General features: G+C 40.5%; 1 protein-coding gene across 7 annotated transcripts in view; it reads right to left on the bottom strand.

Annotated features, from left to right (window-relative positions):
- The window catches only part of ST3GAL6 (ST3 beta-galactoside alpha-2,3-sialyltransferase 6), a 60,700-nt gene that overhangs the window by 18,207 nt on the left and 23,565 nt on the right, over nucleotides 1-18,928 (bottom strand). For 4 of the 7 annotated variants that reach the window (XR_013444167.1, XM_078062683.1, XM_078062608.1 and 1 more), the window contains exons 3-6: nucleotides 10,526-10,625; nucleotides 7,937-8,014; nucleotides 5,768-5,871; nucleotides 4,664-4,727 (exon numbers count right to left, since the gene is read on the bottom strand). The exons of 1 other annotated variant lie outside the window; for it this stretch is intronic. Coding sequence is in view for 5 of the 6 variants with exons in the window: in XM_078062683.1 (XP_077918809.1) it covers nucleotides 4,664-4,727; nucleotides 5,768-5,871; nucleotides 7,937-8,014; nucleotides 10,526-10,614 (335 nt within the window). In the remaining variant the exon portion in view is untranslated. Of the gene's footprint in view, nucleotides 1-4,663; nucleotides 4,728-5,767; nucleotides 5,872-7,936; nucleotides 8,015-8,446; nucleotides 8,566-10,525; nucleotides 10,626-18,928 lie in introns of those variants that run through there. 2 more of the 7 variants (XM_036089924.2, XM_078062754.1) reach the window with 2 other exon arrangements.

Here is an 18,928-nt window from a genome sequence, read left to right as displayed (position 1 = left end):
TTGTCTTCTCTTTGCTTGTTCAAATGTGGAAGGAGGTACTGAGAACAGAAGTCTGCAGACCTCCATATCACCTTCCATATAACTTCTCCGGACGTCGGTTCTCTCACCTTTTAAATGAGGGAATTGGACTAGATCTCCACCCTTCCCGCCTCTGACCATCTCTCGGATTCAGCACTTTGCTTTAGTCTGGCTCTCAGGCCACACAACACAGCAAGAGGAGGTAAGCTTAGGTAATCGGGACTCTTTACAAAACAGCACAGCACCCCAGGGTTTACCCCACTCCCACCTGCTGGGCCACTGCTCGGGAGAGAAACTCAAACAATACAAAGGAAAAAGTCCAAGATTTACACTAAAAATAAAAAGAGAAATTTAAAAAAATAGAGTAATACACATGTCCCATTGCATGGTATCCTCTTTTCACAGAGAACAGAGAATCTCTGTCACAAAATTAGGGGGAAAGGCAATTTTCTATAATGCAAATATTTTTCTAACAGATATGAGTATACAAAGGGAAGCAAATTATTATAATTACTAGGTGACCAAAAACTTAGAAAAAGAACAGGTGAGTCTGTTTGTTTGTTTTGTGTTTTGGTGGCGAGGGGGGAGTGGTTAGCGATGGGGGGAGGCAGAGCAGAGAGCCAGCCTGGAATGGTTTAGCTCAAAGGCTCTTGCACACAAGCGTCATGGCCAAACACACACACTCCTGTTCCCTTCCTTGTTTATTTCGCGCCCAACTACTTCATGGTATTAGCTTTAGGAAAAGGTTCCCTCTGCCTCAGAGTTACTTTACTAACATTACCCACCGATATGGCATATATAACAAGTCCTTCGTAAGAAATGTCTCTTCATGGGGCACCTGGGTGGCTCGGTCAGTTAAGCAGCTGACTCTTGATTTCAGCTCAGGTCATGATCTTAGGGTCATGGAATCAAGCCCCATGTCGGGCTCCACACTCAGCATGGAGTCTGCTTGAGATTCTCTCTCTCCCTCTCCCTCTGCCCCTCCCCCCACTTGCACATGCTCTAAAATAAATAAAATCTTTTTTTTTTTTTAAAGATTTTATTTATTTATTTGACAGAGAGAGACACAGCGAGAGAGGGAACACAAGCAGGGGGAGTGGGAGAGGGAGAAGCAGGCTTCCCGCTGAGCAGGGAGCCCAATGTGGGGCTCTATCCCAGGACCCTGGGATCATGACCGGAGCTGAAGGCAGACGCTTAACGACTGAGCCACCCAGGCGCCCCATAAATAAAATCTTAAAAAAAATGTCGCTTCATAAAAAAAATTTAAAAATTAAAAAAAAAGAAATGCCACTTCGAAATGATCTACAACACAATATGTTTCAACAGCTTTCACGGTGATCAATTCTCCAAGAGACAAACCACAGTTGACTTCCTCAAGCACTCAGCTAAGTTGGTATAGTTATATAACTGACTTCAGAATCCTAAATATTTACCAGGCACAGAGACCAGTTGCCCCTCAATAAAGTCCCTTAAAATAGGACTTTTTTAGTGTGGGCACACAGCCACTTTTAATAAAGACTACTTTTTTTTTTTTTTTTAAGGCTACATTTCTAGCCCACCTTCCAGCTAGGTGTGGCCTTGTAATTATATCCCTGGCCAATGGGATACAATCAGTGGTTGCTAGCAAATGTTAACCACCAGTTCTCTCTGGGAGAAAAAGAGGTGATAGGAGAAGCCCTGGTTTGCAGTGTTGCCAATTTCCATGGCATAAATACTCCCCAAATGGCTAATTTCAAGTTTCTACCTTGATGGCACTGAACATGGAACTGGAAAGAACTACAGCTCTCAAGCTGGTGCCAACTGGCTCCAGCACATCCCTGGGTGTAATAGAGTATTATATGTGATTTCTGGGCAACGTCCTTAAAGCAGGAGGCAAGTCTTAATGCATACGGACATGGCCTTCCCTTTGCTCCTCCTTACTGGCCAGAATACAGCCGAGATTGGTGGAAGTCCAACCATCACACTGGATATTAAGGAGGAAGCTATGTATATAGAAATGGCAGGCTCACAATAGAACAGCCCAGGTCCCTGCTGATCATTGCTAGCAGACTGGCCCTGGAATGTTACCCTGCAGACTTCATTTATGTGACACCTGTGAGAGAGAGGAAGCTTTCTATCTTGTAAATGCATCTGATAGTTAGAGCTTTCCCATTCATAGTGGAATCTGTCCCAACAGAGGGCATCACACAAGCTAAGGAATGAAACTGAACAAAACTAAGACTTGCATCTGTAGAACTGTAAAGGATTCGGATTTGAAACAATGACAAAATGTCTGAACCTTTCTGGAAGGGACAAAGAGGATAGAGAGAGAATAAAATCAGTGAAGAGAGCAGTCCACAGGGGAAGGGACTGGAAAGGCTGAGCTACCCGCTCTCCTGCTCAGCTCCCGGCTCCCCCAACCTACAGACCCATGACAAAGAGTGAGCAGCCAGTGCCCATGAGGCTTCCTCCTGGGGCCAGCTCCCGAAACCACGGCGGGGCTGGTCCATCCCCTCTGCGCTAGAGAGAGACTGTTCTCAGACCTGTTTCTTCTAGAGCATTTTTCCCAGGTGGAGAGGAGAAATGGGAGATGTTTAAGGTCACGTAGGGGCCAAAGTGAGTTGACTCAGAGGCAACAATAAGGTCAGCATATTCTGCCCTTCTGGAGTTTATTTAAAATACACTTTTCAGGCACAGACTGGTCTGATACTGTCTTTGTGTTGTACAGTGGCTTCCAGACAAATGTAGAATGACTTACTTAAAATATAGGTATAATTTATTATTACATGTGAACCCACCCCAAAAGTTAATATGCAAATGGAACGTAATAGTGTCATAAATATATTCTTACCTACTTTTGAAATACTCTTTCTCAAGTCCCTAGGAAACAGGTTTGCACCATCAAACCAGCAATTCAGCAATGCTGACTGAGTATCTGAGCGCATCCCTGTGCGTACTCTGTGGGGATCCTACAAGGACATTTTCCATTCACTCTGTACCTGAAGTCTCTGACTGTATATTTTATTCTACTTCAGTCTCTTGACAACTTCAGACTCAAGGACTCCTGTGTAATCAGCAAGATCTTTAATCCCTCCTCACCACCCACACCAACCTCCCCTCTAATACGGGTGATACTCACTCAGAGCCTGACACGGGTTGAGGGTGGGAGTGGGGGGCATGCTCAGTGACAAAGGAGGAAAGGGTGGGGAGCAGCAAGACCAAGTCAGCAGGAACAGAGGGAAGAGCCTGGCTGAGGCACACACAGATGATGAACACCTGGGGGAGAAGGGCTTCTGAAAGCAACTCTATACAGTACAATCTAGTTCTAAGATAAAAACCAGGAAAGAATGAAACTTCCAGTCACACCCCCCCACCCACCCAAGAATCCTAACAGTAGCTCCCATTTACAGGGACAGGGATCTTGTAGATAATTACTCTTAAGGCAAACATCCAGGCACTGGATGGAACTCTCTAGGTTCACATCCTGGCTCTAGCATTTGCTGACTGCAGCAAACTACATATGTGTGCCTAGTTCCAGTTCCTCCATTAAAAAAAAAAAAAAAGGATTATCAGGGATATTTTGCAGGGTGGTGGTAAAAATTAGAAAGCATGATATAATGCTCATATGCCAAAGGTCTGCACAAAACAATATTCTACCAATTAGAGCTATAAAACTTTAGGTTAGAAAAGAATATATGTGGTTACTGTTGATATGCAATCAAAAACTGAAATTAAGTTGATGGCATAGTTTTAAATTGTAACAAGTAAGTACCAGCTGAAATGAGCAACATTTATTAAATAATCCACCCTCTGATAATCTGGGCTCCCAGAGAAAAAGGAGATAAATTCAGATAAAATCTAGCACTGTTCTGCCAGCTCTGTTCTGTAAATCCTATCTCCATTTTCATACCTCTACCACCCTCACTTATGTTTCCGCTTAATAGCACCCCTATTCTCTTGAGCAAGAGAGAAAATTCTGTCATTTTCGTTTTTCATCTGCAGACTACCTGTGCCATTCCATTGGACCACTGGCCAAATCCTAAAATGTAGCTTAAACATTTGTGAAGAAAGTCTACCTCTGTAAAAGTAAGTATACCTGCTAAGAAGTCTATCTTTAGCAATTTCATGCCTACGGGGCTAACTTGACACCAGAATATCCTACAAACTAAATGACCTTTTGTAGTCAGAAAACATATTATCTAAACAAGCTGTTTGCTTCCCTCCAGTATAATTCTGAATAAGAGGAAGAGAGCTCCCTCTGAAATCCAAATTCAAGTGAAACAGAAAGGATCCTCATGTTAAAAAGGTACATGGGAGGTACAGGAAACAGCCCATGGAGGGGGCTGTGAGCTGATTAATAGAAGCTATGAATTAATTCTTCAGTACCAACAACTTAGAAAAGAGGAATGTGGATTACAGTGTCTTGACCCGGAACTAGCATTGCTCATCATAAGGCTCTCTGCAGACTTTTAAGGCAACCAGTTACGCAGCTTCTGAATTAATTCTGTAGTTTATTTGAAGTATCATAGAAATAACTACTAGAGGTTTTAGTTATACACAAATACTAAGGAATTTTCTTGAATGAAGACATTTTAAATTGGGGTGCACATTTTGAACCCCATTAGCTCAAACTCAAAGTCAAACAAAAGCAAGGAAATAAACTCACTTGTCAAACTCGTCAAAGAGATCACAACTCTGCAGTTTTGAAAGAGCAAGTCGAAAATATTCCGCTAGAAAACAAATGGAATATTATAAATAAAAGGAATCATGGCTTCTTAGGTACATCATAAGCCATCTGCCCCCTTCCCTCCCCCAAACCCATTTCAAACTGGTACAGCCCCATGGATTTATTCCGTGGTGAAAATTAATGATACAACTGCAATTAGCCAGCACCACTCAATAGGCACACTCCAAGGACACTTTACAAAAACTACAGAAAAGAGAAAAAAAAAAGATGCTTAATCTGAAAACAATCATAAAAAAGTAACCCCCAAAATATCAACATCAGATGACATTAGTAGAGAATATAGCCTTTCAAACTGACATTAGTCTAAAAACCAGTTTTCAGTAAATTTAGATGTATTATCAAATTCTCTGCAATATAAAACATATACACACACATACATACAATACACAAGCACAAAACAGGATCAGTTGAATATGCAAAATCTAACTCAGAAAACTGTAAGCTTATCACCTCCTGGGCTTTCAGGGTCTCTCCCAAAACTACAACGTAAAGCTACATAAAGCCAGTTCATGTGTCAATAACCAAAGAGAAGACTATTCTGTCATTAGTAGATAGAGTGATTCTCTCTCAATTTGGCAATAGTGAAATACCTGCTGGTTAAAAGGTTGATCAAGGAGCTAGGTCTTAAATTGATGAAATAAAATAAAACTCAGAGGTAAAGAGGCGAAAAGGGGAGCTGGGGAGGACGTTAACCCAACCCACAGGGTATCCTGCTAATTCTACATTGGAATAAACTAAGGCATCAGAACGCATGAATAATACCATGGCTAAACCAAAGTAAAAAAGCAGTTTCTCAATAAAAACAACAAATCTACCATTTTATTCTTAAATTCTACACTGCCTCAAAAAGGAGTAGGGATTTCTGTATTGAAATTTAATTTCCTTCATCCCATCTCCAAATCATTTTCTTTAGGAATCATTATGACACATAAAGATTAAAAGGCCCTAAAATTATATAAACATGTGGTTCACATCAAACACCATTCACATTAATAGGGTTAGGTAAAGGATAATATTACTGACCTGATGTTCTTATCCCATAGGGCAAATCAAACTTATCGCTACCATACAAGGAAGCAATCTTTTTAAAATCAGCTGCACACAGAAAAGGGTGAAACTGATGAAACCTGTGGGAAAAGGATGAAGAGTGATTTCCCCAAATGCCTACCATATCTGCAGCCTTCTAAAATCACAGCTGAAATTAACTGCAGTAGAGTACACATCTTGATATACTGACTATATGAACGTGTAATTGTTTTTTTAATTCTTTAAAAATCACCTGAAACAGTATTTAAGTATTATATAGAATGGAATATGCAATGCAACTACACAACCAGAACGTAAACACTTTCCAGGTTGTGGAACCAAAATTACGTCACAGCTTCAGGGGCTAACGAGGGGGGATCAAAATTTAAAACAAACCAACACCAAGTGATAACATGTTAGCCATCTGCAGGAAGAGACGAAGGAGGCAGTAAGGGAAAATAAAAGCACGAATGCTAAGCCACTCTCAAATTTAAAAGTACCATGTGTACAAAGTTGTGTCAGCTGTGAAAATAAAAATATAACAAAAATTCGACGCGCCGAGGATTAAACTCTTTTCTGATATCATTAAGACTTTCTCAAGAACAAGAACTGAGGGCACTGTCTTCCTATCATCTGCTCTGTCCTGCCCTGCTAACCCCACTCAGGTACCTCACAGACAAGAGAGCCAGTTTGAGGAGGGTGGGATGTGCTTCCATTCCCCACCTCTCCTCACTTTTAGCACCCAGCATGGAGTAAGCAGGCTACAGATGGTTAATAAATGATTGAATTTCAACTCCATGTTACTTCTTCACGGAACCAGTATGACGTAGAAAACAAAGTTTTTTTAATTAAAAAGAAGGAACAAGTCAAACTAGTCCATACTTCATCCCCCACACTTGGCTCCACTTTTCCAGTCCTAGCAGCGCTGCCCTTAGTCTAAAATCTACAGGTGCAGATCACAGTGCCCTGGGGCTTCAGGGGCTGCATGACAAAAAGGAAATAAACAGCCGTGGGATAGGGGTGACATAGCTTCAGTTTCCTTCTGGCTTTGCCACTCAGGAGCCACTAACCTGGGACAAGTCCCATGAGCTTAACGTTTTCAGAGCGGAGTTAGAACTCACACCATATTCAGACTAAGGAACAGGTGAGGATGAGCCCTTCCTGCTTGACACGGGATCTGCGCCCCAGACTTAGTTGTGACAGGGACAGCAGTCTCGAGGCTCCAGCCTTATTTATACATGCTGGGTTCCAAGGGAAAACGTATTTATCCCCGGGGTAGACTGGGTTCCAGAGTAAAGTGTATTTCTTACTATGGGTCATGGTCAAAAAAGTTTAAAACCACTAGTTTTGCAGTGGTCCTAACTGGACACACCCCTGTGGAAAGACTACAAGTAGCCATGCATACCTGTGATCATATGCAGAAATGTTTTATGTACCTGCAGTTTCCTAGAGAGTTGATTTTAAAGGAATCTACAGCCCCAAGAGGTTAAGAACCAGTAATGAAAAGATACGGTAACATAATTAAAAGAAAACAGACATTTTTGATCCCGAATGGGTAAAATATTGAAAAGCCTGTACCTGTTTTACACAATTAAAATGACCAGACTGTCATTTATTTCTATTTCTCTAGAAGCACTTTGACCAGCAATCTGTCAAAGGTGAGGTGACGGAGGAAAAGAATATTTGTGGCTATTCTACAAGTCCTGACAACCCTGTAAAGATAATTATTTACATTCCAAGTATTTCACCGAAAGTCCCTCAAAGTCAGGAAAAAGGTCTCATCATAAAGTTTAACCTAGAGGCAAGGGACAAACAGCCACAAAATAGTAAGGGTGAAAAATAACATGGAAACGACAAAGGGGGGGTAGTAAAACCCTGAAGAATAGTTCACTTTTTTATAATCAAACACAACTCGGCCTCTCTAATCTCACCTGTGTAAAAAGAATACTGGTCTGATGGAATTCTTCAATGCCTTTGCTAAAAATATATGCAGAACTCTGACTAAAAGCACAAAAAGAGACAGGATATTCAAGCTCTTCCTTAAATACAGAGTGTCTACTTTCTACTGCTAAAATTCATATGGGAAAAAAAACTAAACAGGTGTGAGATATGATTACAAACACATTTTGAACATTTTGTATGTCACAATTTCTTTTAGATTTTTACCTCAGGAGAGAGGCAAAAGCTGGCTTCGATAAACAAGGCTGGATCTTATTTCTCCGCTTCATTTCCACAGGTGGTACCCTATGAGACAAAAATAGGGTCAGTCAGAAACCAGAACCAGGCAGCCCGCCCAAAGGAAAGCAAATGCCCTGGGAATCGGCTCAGTGCCACCACCCAGAGGCTTCCCAGGCATGGAATTAACAGCTCTCACAGAAGCTCTTGAGGGAGGACAGGACCTTGCATAGGTTTGAGGATGCATGGATACAAGGCAAGAGAGTGAGAAAGGCTGAGGTGACAAGCAACCCAGAAGTAATTCAACAAGCAGTGAACAAAGAGCCTTCAAGAAGGGCTAGGATTACGACACTGTGGAGGCCCCAAGCAGGCTGACTTTTTAGAAGTCCCCCCCACCGCCCCCGCCCACCCAGAGCCTGAGGAACCCAACACACGCCCGTGCACATGGCTATCTCGGTCCTCCATGCCACATCTGGGGACACCTACCACAGAAACACAGACCTGCAGATGCAGCCTTGTGATCTGGCCTCCACAGATCACACTATTCAGAGTCCTATGGAACTCTCCTCTATTCTTGGCACAGCTTAGGCCCTTCTGGGTCTCCTGAATGGAGTGCTTGTCTCCACAATTTAAAAGGGTATTGTGAAACAAGACAAAGCACGAAAACAAGAATAAGCGAAGGGGACAGGGTGACAGGATCCAGATTTAACCAGCTTCATAACTGCTTAACAGAAGAACATGTTAATGATCAATGATATGAGGAACTCATCTTAAAAAAACTAATCCATTTTCTTATATAATCACAGGACTCAAACTAAAAGTATTGGTCTCAATTTTCAATGTTTTTGTTAAAAAATCCCCATAGTTGGAACTGCTAGGTTTCTAAACGACAAAGCTAGTGAAGTCCTTCTCAGAGAAACACCTTCTGTGAGTACCAAAAATGGCAAGAATCCCTTGATTTATATGTATGGAAGGTACATAAATGTGGTGGACCAGCATATTAGACCATAAAAACCAAATTATATTCAGAGGACAAAATGAAGGGTAAGATACACTTCTTGGTTTCTAAGGTTATTCAAACAGAAAACCTTTTAGGATATTGAGAAGACAAGCTTTGAGTGGCTTTAAAAAGTTATCTGTCTTAAATAATTCTTAAGGAATTAAGTTCACAGCACAAAACCCACCTGAGGTAATTTTCCACGGTACTCTATATGACTGGAGTGATGTGTTAGCTTAGGAGTGTCATAAACATTCATCAAAGCCTGATGACAAAAGACTGTATAGAATTCAGATTCTTTACATTGTCTTCCTTATCATTTCCCTTGTGACACACAACAGGATTTGTAGGGAAGTAGCAATCTAGTAAACTCCTTGCTTTCTCTTCTGTTCTTGTCTTCCGTTACTAAGTGTGGTACAGAGATAGGACGCAGCAAAGACAGAAGGAGAGATCCCCATGGTATAACCCTCGTGTAGTGTGTAATCAAACTTCTAAGTCCTCTAGCTCATTATTTAAGTCCAAAGCCTAGAAACTTAGGTCCAAACCTACCCACCTGGCATTGGGTTTTCCCAGTGACCATTTGCCTAACTTCCTTCCATGAAGAGTATTACAATAATTTTTCAATCAACCAGTGGTGAAATAAATTCAGAAGCATCAATATTTTTTATCTAGTCGGATAAAAAAAACCAAAACAAAACCCAGAGACGTGATCTAGGATCTCCTATTGAAAAACTGGCAAAGAGTACTGATAGTTTAAGACAGGAAATTATCATGTGATTTATTTTGGTATCATATACTACCATCTACTCAGGATTTAAGGGTCATCAAAACTTTATTCCTAGCCAAAGGACTGGCAATAGGGAAAAGGATAAAAAGCTTATAAGTTTTCTCTGCAATAAAACTACCTGTGCCTCTTCAAAGTTTTATATGTGACATTTTAAGTCAACATGGTTTCATAATGTACATCTATCATCATTCACCAAATATTTTTAAACAAAGAGAGTCTATATTTTAATCAGCAATCTCTTATCCAAGCATTTTAGGCTCAACAGTCAAGTACAACTGAGTCCAAGAATGACGCCATCAATTCAAGGAAAGGAAATATTATATGATTGTCCCAAAGACAATCAACATCACTGCTTCACTGAAAAGTCAATAAAAAGAAGGTGCTATTTTATCAGTTTTAAACTGTTAGAGTACAATATAGAAGCTATCAGAATGGTAAAACCCCAATTGATAATGGAAAGCTAGAAAAGGCTCAAAATGTTAAAGAGGTGGTTTTTTGTTTGTTTTATAGGTCTCTCTAGGATCATTTGTGTGTCTCTGTGAAAGACTAGTTTGGGAATTATTTTTAAAGAGCAAAAATGATAGGGTGCCTGGGTGGCTCAGTCAGTTAAGCGTCTGACTCTTGGTTTCAACTCAGGTCATGATCTCAGGGCTGTGAGATTGAGCCCTGCGTCACGCTCAGTGCTGAGCGCAGAGTCTGCTTGAGGTTCTCTCCCTCTGTCCCTCCTCCCATCCCGCTCTTTCTCAAATAAATAAATTCCTTAAAAAAAATAATAAAGAGCAAAAATGAAACTTACCAATAGATGTTTGTTCCCCATAATATACAATGCAGCACATAATAGAGAAAGACAGCACTCAGGAATATGGCCACAAGGTACCCTCTCATGGCTGGCCCACCTGAAACACAGGAATGAAGTCCAAAGAAAAGGCAATATTATCTGTTCTATAGATGGGTTCACACAAAGACTCAAATACAAGATTAGTGAACAAACATATAGAGAGGGAAAGAGAAGTAAAATGATGTAGGCCTATTATTTTTGGAAATATCCACTAAATTTGCAGGAAAAGAGTATTTTTTTTCTATCTCTCCTCAGCCTCTTTAGTCAATATAACATGGTAGGTAGACCAATAAACAGTACCATTGTTTCAAAGCTGGTGGCTTCCATACTACTTTTTCATGTTAGAGAAGTACCCATTTGATTTTTCAGTATCATAGCACAGGTAAATTTAGCTAATTTCTTACTTATTTTTGCACTACATAGACAGTTTGGTCCATTATACATTGTAGATAGATAAAAACCTGGACACAATCCTCTTTAGAATATAAATTTAAAAATCCTTCATAGGATATATATTTTTAAAAAACCTAACCATATTTAGTTCTCACTTTTGCTTCCTAGAAATAAGTTCTCACTTCCACATGCAATTCAATGCAAAAGACAAATTTAATATATTATATGGTTCTTATAAGAGATTTCAGTGCTTGTGATTTGAAACAAGTAAGCTATCTCTTTTCCTCTCTTATCAAGTTTCTGATTCATCTAGACAGTTGCACATACCACTCCTTCCACTCCTGTTCATATCTATTAACCTCAGTCGGGGCGACGCAGTGTAGACACTGTGAGTCTGAGGAGATACATTTCCAAATAATATCATGCTGTCTCCCTTTTAACAGTAAAATAAGGCCAAATGGAACTCTTAAAATAAGGCACTCCTTTGCCTTCATAAGTAGAATATAATAAATATAATTTAAGCTTTCCTTGATAATGTGGGGTCATAATTGTGCTGGGCTCCTCTGGAACCAAGAAGGGTGTGGGACTGTTTGCTAAGCAAAAGTCCTTATGCAGTGGAGATCGCTGGTTTCCCTTCCCTTGCTCTCAGCCGCTGCTTCTCACTGCTAGGCAGGTAGCCACCGCGCCCACATGCCGTTATTGTAAGGTAGTCAGAAATGCTTGTGTAAGGAGAAAGCAAATAGAGGAGGTAAATGAGCTAAACTGACACATCTACCTTAGTATACATAGTTCCTGTGAAAAGTCAACACTGCTTGGCAATCAGAAGACAGGAATCATGGCCCAGCTCCACATAATTCCTGGCTTGGGGCGGGGGTAGTGCCTTAGATAAATCAGTTTACCTCTTCCAACTCGAGTATCCTTACATGTTTACAAGTGAGAGCACACAACCTACCTCTTTGAGCTATTAGGCAGATGACCCCAAATGATGGGTGTCTCAGACAACCTAGGACACAAAATATGTGAATAACTGTTGTTGGTTTTCTGAAATTGAAGTCAGCTGTGCTCTTTTTCTAAGTTGCAATATGCATGGGTTTTGAGAAAGCCAAAGTGAACCTTGGTCTACTCTGACTCAGCCTACACTGCATTCTTACTGGCCTAACAGAAAAAGGTAGTGGCATGTGGTTTTGGCAGAAAGCCCACATCCTCTGATGGCAAAGGGAGTAAAGCATGTAAAGAACATCTAGATCTGCTGCTTCCATCCCCTCAGGCCTGTGCATCTCTTTCCACTTTGTTTCGTCTTCCTCATCCATTTGTAATGTATGCTATCTTGATGTATTGTGGGTTATTTTAAAAAATTGCCTTAAATTCATGGTAAAAAGCAGGAAATGCATGATTATAGGTAGGTTAAAAAAAAAGGTATGGCTCTATGTTTCTTAAGGAATACTTGGTAAAATCCAAGTGATGGAGAGAATTAAGATTTGGGATTATCAGTAAAAATCTAAGACAGTGAGGTGTTTGGGATGTTAGATGCATCACCGAAATGGCTAATTAAAGAATGAAAGAGAATTTAGCTAGCCCAGAGCCTGGCCCTTATACTTGTTCAACAAATGTTAGCTTTCCTTCCTCCCCTCGTACTGGATGCATTGAGAAAGGTCAAGGAACTGGGGTCCAGCTGGGTGCTAAAAGGCAATCTGTCATACAGGGGAGACGTGACCACATTAAGCGCTGACCAAAGGCCATGAGCAATGTTTCATGATGACAAGATACAGGCCTATCAGTGTTCACCGGAGGACTGATGTGGACTTGGCTTGTCTCATCCCTTTGACTGATGTGACCTCAGCAAAATGCTTACCCCTCTCCTCATGCAGGTATTATCCAAACACGGATAGAGGATATATATAAAAGACTCCAAAGAACACAATGGGATTATTTATATATCCTGTGACTCCCTTAAAAATACACTGTAATTAACCCCCTTTTGTTGTACATGCTGATGGTCGCAGACATCAGGGGTGTTTGGCAACTCTGGGAGTTCTGGAATCCACCAGTTAGACTTGAACTGAAACGGTTTTACAAATTACTTAAGGCTGTCCTGAAAGGTATTTTACCATGGACCAATGTAGTCACAAAACAATCTGCCCAAATGCTCAAATATTTAAGACTCCACCTAGAAAAACATCATTTATGCAAACATCCAACATGAATGCCACTTACCAGTATCAGCAATCTTTTAAAATCCTATTTACATGTGAGATAAAACAGTATATGGAGGCTTAGAGAAAGAACTCAGTATTTACAATTCGATTTGCTCATCTGTCCCCCAAAAATGCATTCTTCGGGAAATTTATATATTATTTTACAAAGCACAGAAGTATAAGTAAGCGAGATTTTGTTTTTCATTCACTAATGAGTGTTTTAGCTGAAAACGCAGAAGTATGAGAGAACATTCTTTTTTCCTTTAAAAATTAAAATGAACCTACTCTTGAAGAGCCATTGCATACACCAGCTGAGAAAAATTTAGGAAGCTTAGCCACACTCTTGTATTTCATGGGCAATTCAAAGCATATTCAAGTTGCAAAGCAGACTGGGCCAGCCAGGATATCCTTGTAATAAACATGTATAGTTCCTCTGCTCGCTCGTAGGAAAAAAACTTCCACTAATAAACAAATTCTCTAATTATAATTCTATAAATGGAATGACCATTTTGCTTTGAACAAGTATTTCAAAAGAAAACCAGAATTTAACATAGAATGCTTGCTTTAAGGGAAAGAAAAAAAAAAAAAAAGCAAGCCCTCAGTAGAGCTTCGGTTACCAAAACAAATAAGTTTGAAGATCTTGATATGAAACATGACAGACACAGCTTCTTGGCTGCAGTTGTTCCCAAGACCAGGGTCCTGATAACATTCTTTACACAATTTAAGTCATAATCTCGGGTGTGGGCAGAGGCCATCACGCAAGAGCAGGAATCATTGGCAAAGATCAACTATTTCTTCTCAAATTATTAATATCAATCTATTAATAATCTCTATATGTCAAAGTCCACTCAGTCGTGGGCAACAGTTTTCCCTTCTCTTTAATAATAAAAGTGTGTCTTATTTACGAACCATGAGAGACTATGGACTATGAAAAACAAACTGAGGGTTCTAGAGGGGAGGGGGTGGGGGGATGGGTTAGCCTGGTGATGGGTATTAAAGAGGGTATGTACTGAATGGAGCACTGGGTGTTATACGCAAACAATGAATCATGGAACACTACATCAAAAACTAATGATGTAGGGCGCCTGGGTGGCTCAGTCATTAAGCGTCTGCCTTCGGCTCAGGTCATGATCCCAGGGTCCTGGGATCGAGCCCCGCATCGGGCTCCCTGCTCCACGGGAAGCCTTTCTCCCTCTCCCACTCCCCCTGCTTGTGTTCCTTCTCTCGCTGTGTCTCTCTCTGTCAAATAAATAAATAAAATCTTTAAAAAAAAAAAAAAAACTAATGATGTAATGTATGGTGATTTTTTTTTAACTATTTTAAAGATTTTTATTTATTTATTTATTTAACAGGGCTAGAGAGAGAGAGAGTAAGTAGGCAGAGCAGCAGACAGAGGGAGAGGGAGAAGCAGGCTCTCTGCCGAGCAGGGAGCCCGAGGCGGGGCTCGATCCCAGAACCCTGCGATCATGACCTGAGCCGAAGGCAGCTGCTTAACCAACTGAGCCACCCAGGCGCCCCTAATGTATGGTGATTAATATAACATAATAAAATTTTTTAAAAATGCAAAAAAAAAAAGTGTGTCTTATTTGTGCGGAGCTTTAAAGTTCATAGACTGCTCTTACGTCTCTCACTTCACTTAAGGCTCAAAACGAGCCTGATAAACGGCAGGTAGGTATGATCTTCCTGATGAATGAGGAAACTGAAAGTCTCTGATGTTGATTTGCCCTAGGTCACACAGTTTGAGAGACAGAAATAGACTGAAGGTCTGACCATTTCTTCCTCACAGTTCTATTCCTGGTGTCATCCTGTCTCTCAAGACAAAAGGCATGAGGGGAACCCAAAAGAGAGTTCTAATCTATAACTTCCTGACAACACTTGTTTGGCAGCTAGAGTTCCTAAAGGGTAAATTCAGATATCTGTGAAAGGGAAATGGCTCTAGGGCAGCGTGCCCTCAAGTGACGTGACAGGTCCAAGGGGTCAGCACCAGATGGGGGCTTGGTAACACGCACATTCCTGAGCTCCTACTGGATCAGAATCTCTGGAGCTCAGGAATGTGCACTGAAACAAGCACCCACCAAAATAATTTTTACGCATACCAAAGTTTGAGAATCACTGCCATCGTATACTCAAGAGAACCACGGAGGGAAAAAAAATAATGGGTTTACTGAAATCAAGAGACCATCACAGATGTTATAATAATTATCCTGACTAGACTATGAGCTGCCTAAGAGCAAGACAGTAGGTCTTGTCTATCATTTTATTTCCAGCATTTCTAATACCTGTCACACAGAAGATGTTAAGTAGATAGCTGCTGAATGTAGTTACACATCCCATAATTAGATGCTTATGCCCCTCTCGTCCGTAGGCTCAGGGCCACCCAGGCTCTGAGACTGATCCCGGCCCAAGGAAAGGGAGCCTGAGGAACCCTGGCGTAGCAGCTCAACAGTTCAGTCAGGTTCTGGCTGACTCCACGCTGACCTTGGCCATCTCCTTCACAAGGCCTGAATTCTGTTGCCGGCTCACTGGATGACATCCTTGTTTCCCAAAGTCTGCAGTCTTCTCTCTCTCAGCCACCCCAGCAGCTCTGCAACCAAACTGCCAATTTTTTAGTCACTTGGATCCCCATGTCCCCATCTACTCTGTTCTCCATGCCCCCTGCTGCCTCAGTGACTGAGGGTGACTGCTTTTCCACTCCTTGGTCTCACCTCACATGCCACGCACTGCGCTCAACAGTCTTACCCAACAGCTGCATCTCTGTGCGTATTAGAAAAGAACAGCCCCTCCTGCTCTCCCGGCCATGTGGGCACAGATGCGGCATGGCCAGGCTTTCAGCCACAACTCTTCCCTTAGCCAGGCGCTCCTGTTCCTGGCTCACCTCCACAGCCTTACCAGGTGGCCCGACCTGCAGCCTGTGCCCATTCAGCCCTCAGAGAGTTCCTTCTCCACACAGGTCTCCACCAGTCCTCGGCTCACACTGACACACCCCAAGACGGTGTGAACTTGGTCAGCCCCTCATACATCCTGCCTGCCTTCCTCTTTGTATTTATTGCTCAGTTTATGACTGTTCTGTCATCACATGCCCATGTGAGCATTAGCTCCAGTTCTAGCTATGTAGTAATGTCTAGATTTTTTGGTCCAGCCCCATAGGTCCCCTAAGCCTCCTAGACCTAGCCATCTCCATACAGCCCAAGCCTCAACCGAGACACATAGGATCCCGCAGTAACCTATGTAAAGGGCTCAGTCTTCTTTAACTCATTTACCACCTCTTTTTAAAATATCATCCTTAGGGCGCCTGGGTGGCTCAGTCGTTAAGCATCTGCCTTCGGCTCAGGTCATGATCCCAGGGTCCTGGGATCGAGTCCCACATCGGGCTCCCTGCTCGGCGGGAAGCCTGCTTCTCCCTCTCCCACTCCCCCTGCTTGTGTTCCTGCTCTCGTTATCTCTCACTCTGTCAAATAAATAAATAAAATCTTTAAAATAAAATAAAATATCATCCTTATTACTAATTGGATGATCCTAATGTGTCTGGTAGCCTCATTAACATACAAAGGACCTACACCCTCTGGTGCTGATGATCACGTAAATAACAGCACAGTTTATTAAATTACTCACTAAATGCCCAACAGTACACTAAGCCCTTTTCACACAAGATGACAAAAACAAGTATATTATCATCCCCATGCCAGAGATGCTTAATTACCAGAGCAGTGGCCAGAATTCAAACTCAGATCTGAGTTTAATTGTACATTATGGAAAACTTTTAAATTGTACATATGGGAAACTATAATCACCGTTGTTTTTTTTTTTTTAACTATTACATCATGAACTTTATATTTACTTAAAACCTTTTTTAAAGTAAAACAAGGGAATGATATTTAATGATACACATTAAATATATGCATTTATTAAAATACACTTAGAAACATTAAAATATGAAAAAAATGTTTACTTTATAATTTAAAAAAATACATCTTAAGGACTCAGTACTCTGATGAGATTTCTGCTAGAAGGACCTGAAAATTCTCAATAGGCCATAATTAAAGAATAAAGAGTAGCACATACAAAATTAATATGCCCTATTATACCTGAAAAAGTGAAGTTTAAATCTGAAATGTTGAGTTACTGGTATCTGATACAAATTAAGGGGAAAAAAATCTGACATTACTGAGAAAATAGAAAATTTGATTTAGGCATCATCCCCCTCCCCCAAATAACTGTCTAGTTTCAACAAATCGGACCAACTGTATACATTCTGGCTGATTTCTAAACACATAGTTTTTTCTTTCTGCATGGCAAAAGGAGAATATGTATAATTAACTCTCTCCTCCTCCCCCAGTTCTTTGGCTAATATAATGATAGGCAGCTAGGTCTACACATATATACACACACTCTTCTTTCAGTCTTTCAAGAAAAGCCAGTGCTTTTGCCAGATTTCATCGTTAGCATATGTAGACAGATCTTTTTACCTAATTAAAGCTAAGCTTTCACTGCCAAAGCAGATGACTGAATCCCCTCCTGAAAACTGGGTGTGCTTACTGCAAAGAATATAAAAAGGACAGAAATGACTTTTCAGCAGAATTTTGTTTTTTAATAGCACAGTGGGACACACTAAAATCATTCAGCTAATAGCATACTATACTGGATGCTAAAAATAAATGAACTAAAGTTCCTGTTTTCCAAGATCTCTCTCTTCAGACTCAGTTACATTGAAAATACACAAAGAAGCTTTTAAAGGAACTTCTTACGTTCCTACTGTTTATTCATATTTTCTCCCAGAGACCCATTTCTTCTCCCAGAGTGGAAATTTTCTCTATTTCCTTATATTAATACCCCACTGGTAAGATAACCTCTAAGGAATATTAGATGTTAACATGTTAATGACTGTGGCTGATTTTTTAAATTAACTTTATTGAGATAAAATTTTTATATAATAAAATGCACTTTTAGGTGTACAATTTGATGAGTTTTGACAAATGTATACAGTCATGTAACAACTACTAAAATCATACTAAACATTTCCATCAGCGCCCCCCTCCAAGTTCCCATGTTCCCCTTTACGGCCAACTCCCTTTCCCCCACTTCCTGGCCCCTGATCTGTTTATCGCTATACTTTTGCTTTTTCTAAAGGTTCATTTAAATAGAAGCATATGATAAGTATCTTATATCTAGCTTATTTCAGTTGGTAAAAATGCTTTTGAAAAAACTGTCCATGTTGTTGCTTATATCAGGAATTCACTTTTTTTTTTTACAGTTAAGTAGTATTCCATTGTATGCCTATACCGCAACTATTTATCAATTTACCAGCTAATAGACATTTGAGTCTCTTCAGTTTTTGTTGTTGTTGTTGTTACTGTTAGCAACACTACATTAAACATTCAAGTACAAGTCTTTGTATAAGCATATGTTCTCATGGGTCATATAGTAAATGTATGTTTAACTTTATGTAAAAACTTTATATTGTATTCTGGTGCCTATTCCTGAACAGATTTGCTTCAATTCCTCAGTTAAAAGAAAAAAAAAAAAAAACCCTCCACCCACAACAATTCAAGTTATTGATGCCACTGAATACAAATCACTGACAGAAGTAAGAATTGATACATCTGTTAATATCAAGCGCTCAGCATGGGTGTGTACTCCTGGAGATGAGAAACAGAGCTGGCAGTCTGAGGAGGGAACTGTTACACTGTTTCTAAATAAGTAGGACTATCTGTTGGGAGACCTAAAGTTCAATATTTTGGACTCCTGCTGTTCAAAGTGGGATCCATGGACCAGC

Source organism: Halichoerus grypus, chromosome 1 (genome assembly GCF_964656455.1).
Source record: "Halichoerus grypus chromosome 1, mHalGry1.hap1.1, whole genome shotgun sequence".
In the NCBI taxonomy this organism is placed as follows: Eukaryota; Metazoa; Chordata; class Mammalia; order Carnivora; family Phocidae; genus Halichoerus; species Halichoerus grypus.
This window is presented reverse-complemented; position numbering and strand designations above follow the sequence as displayed.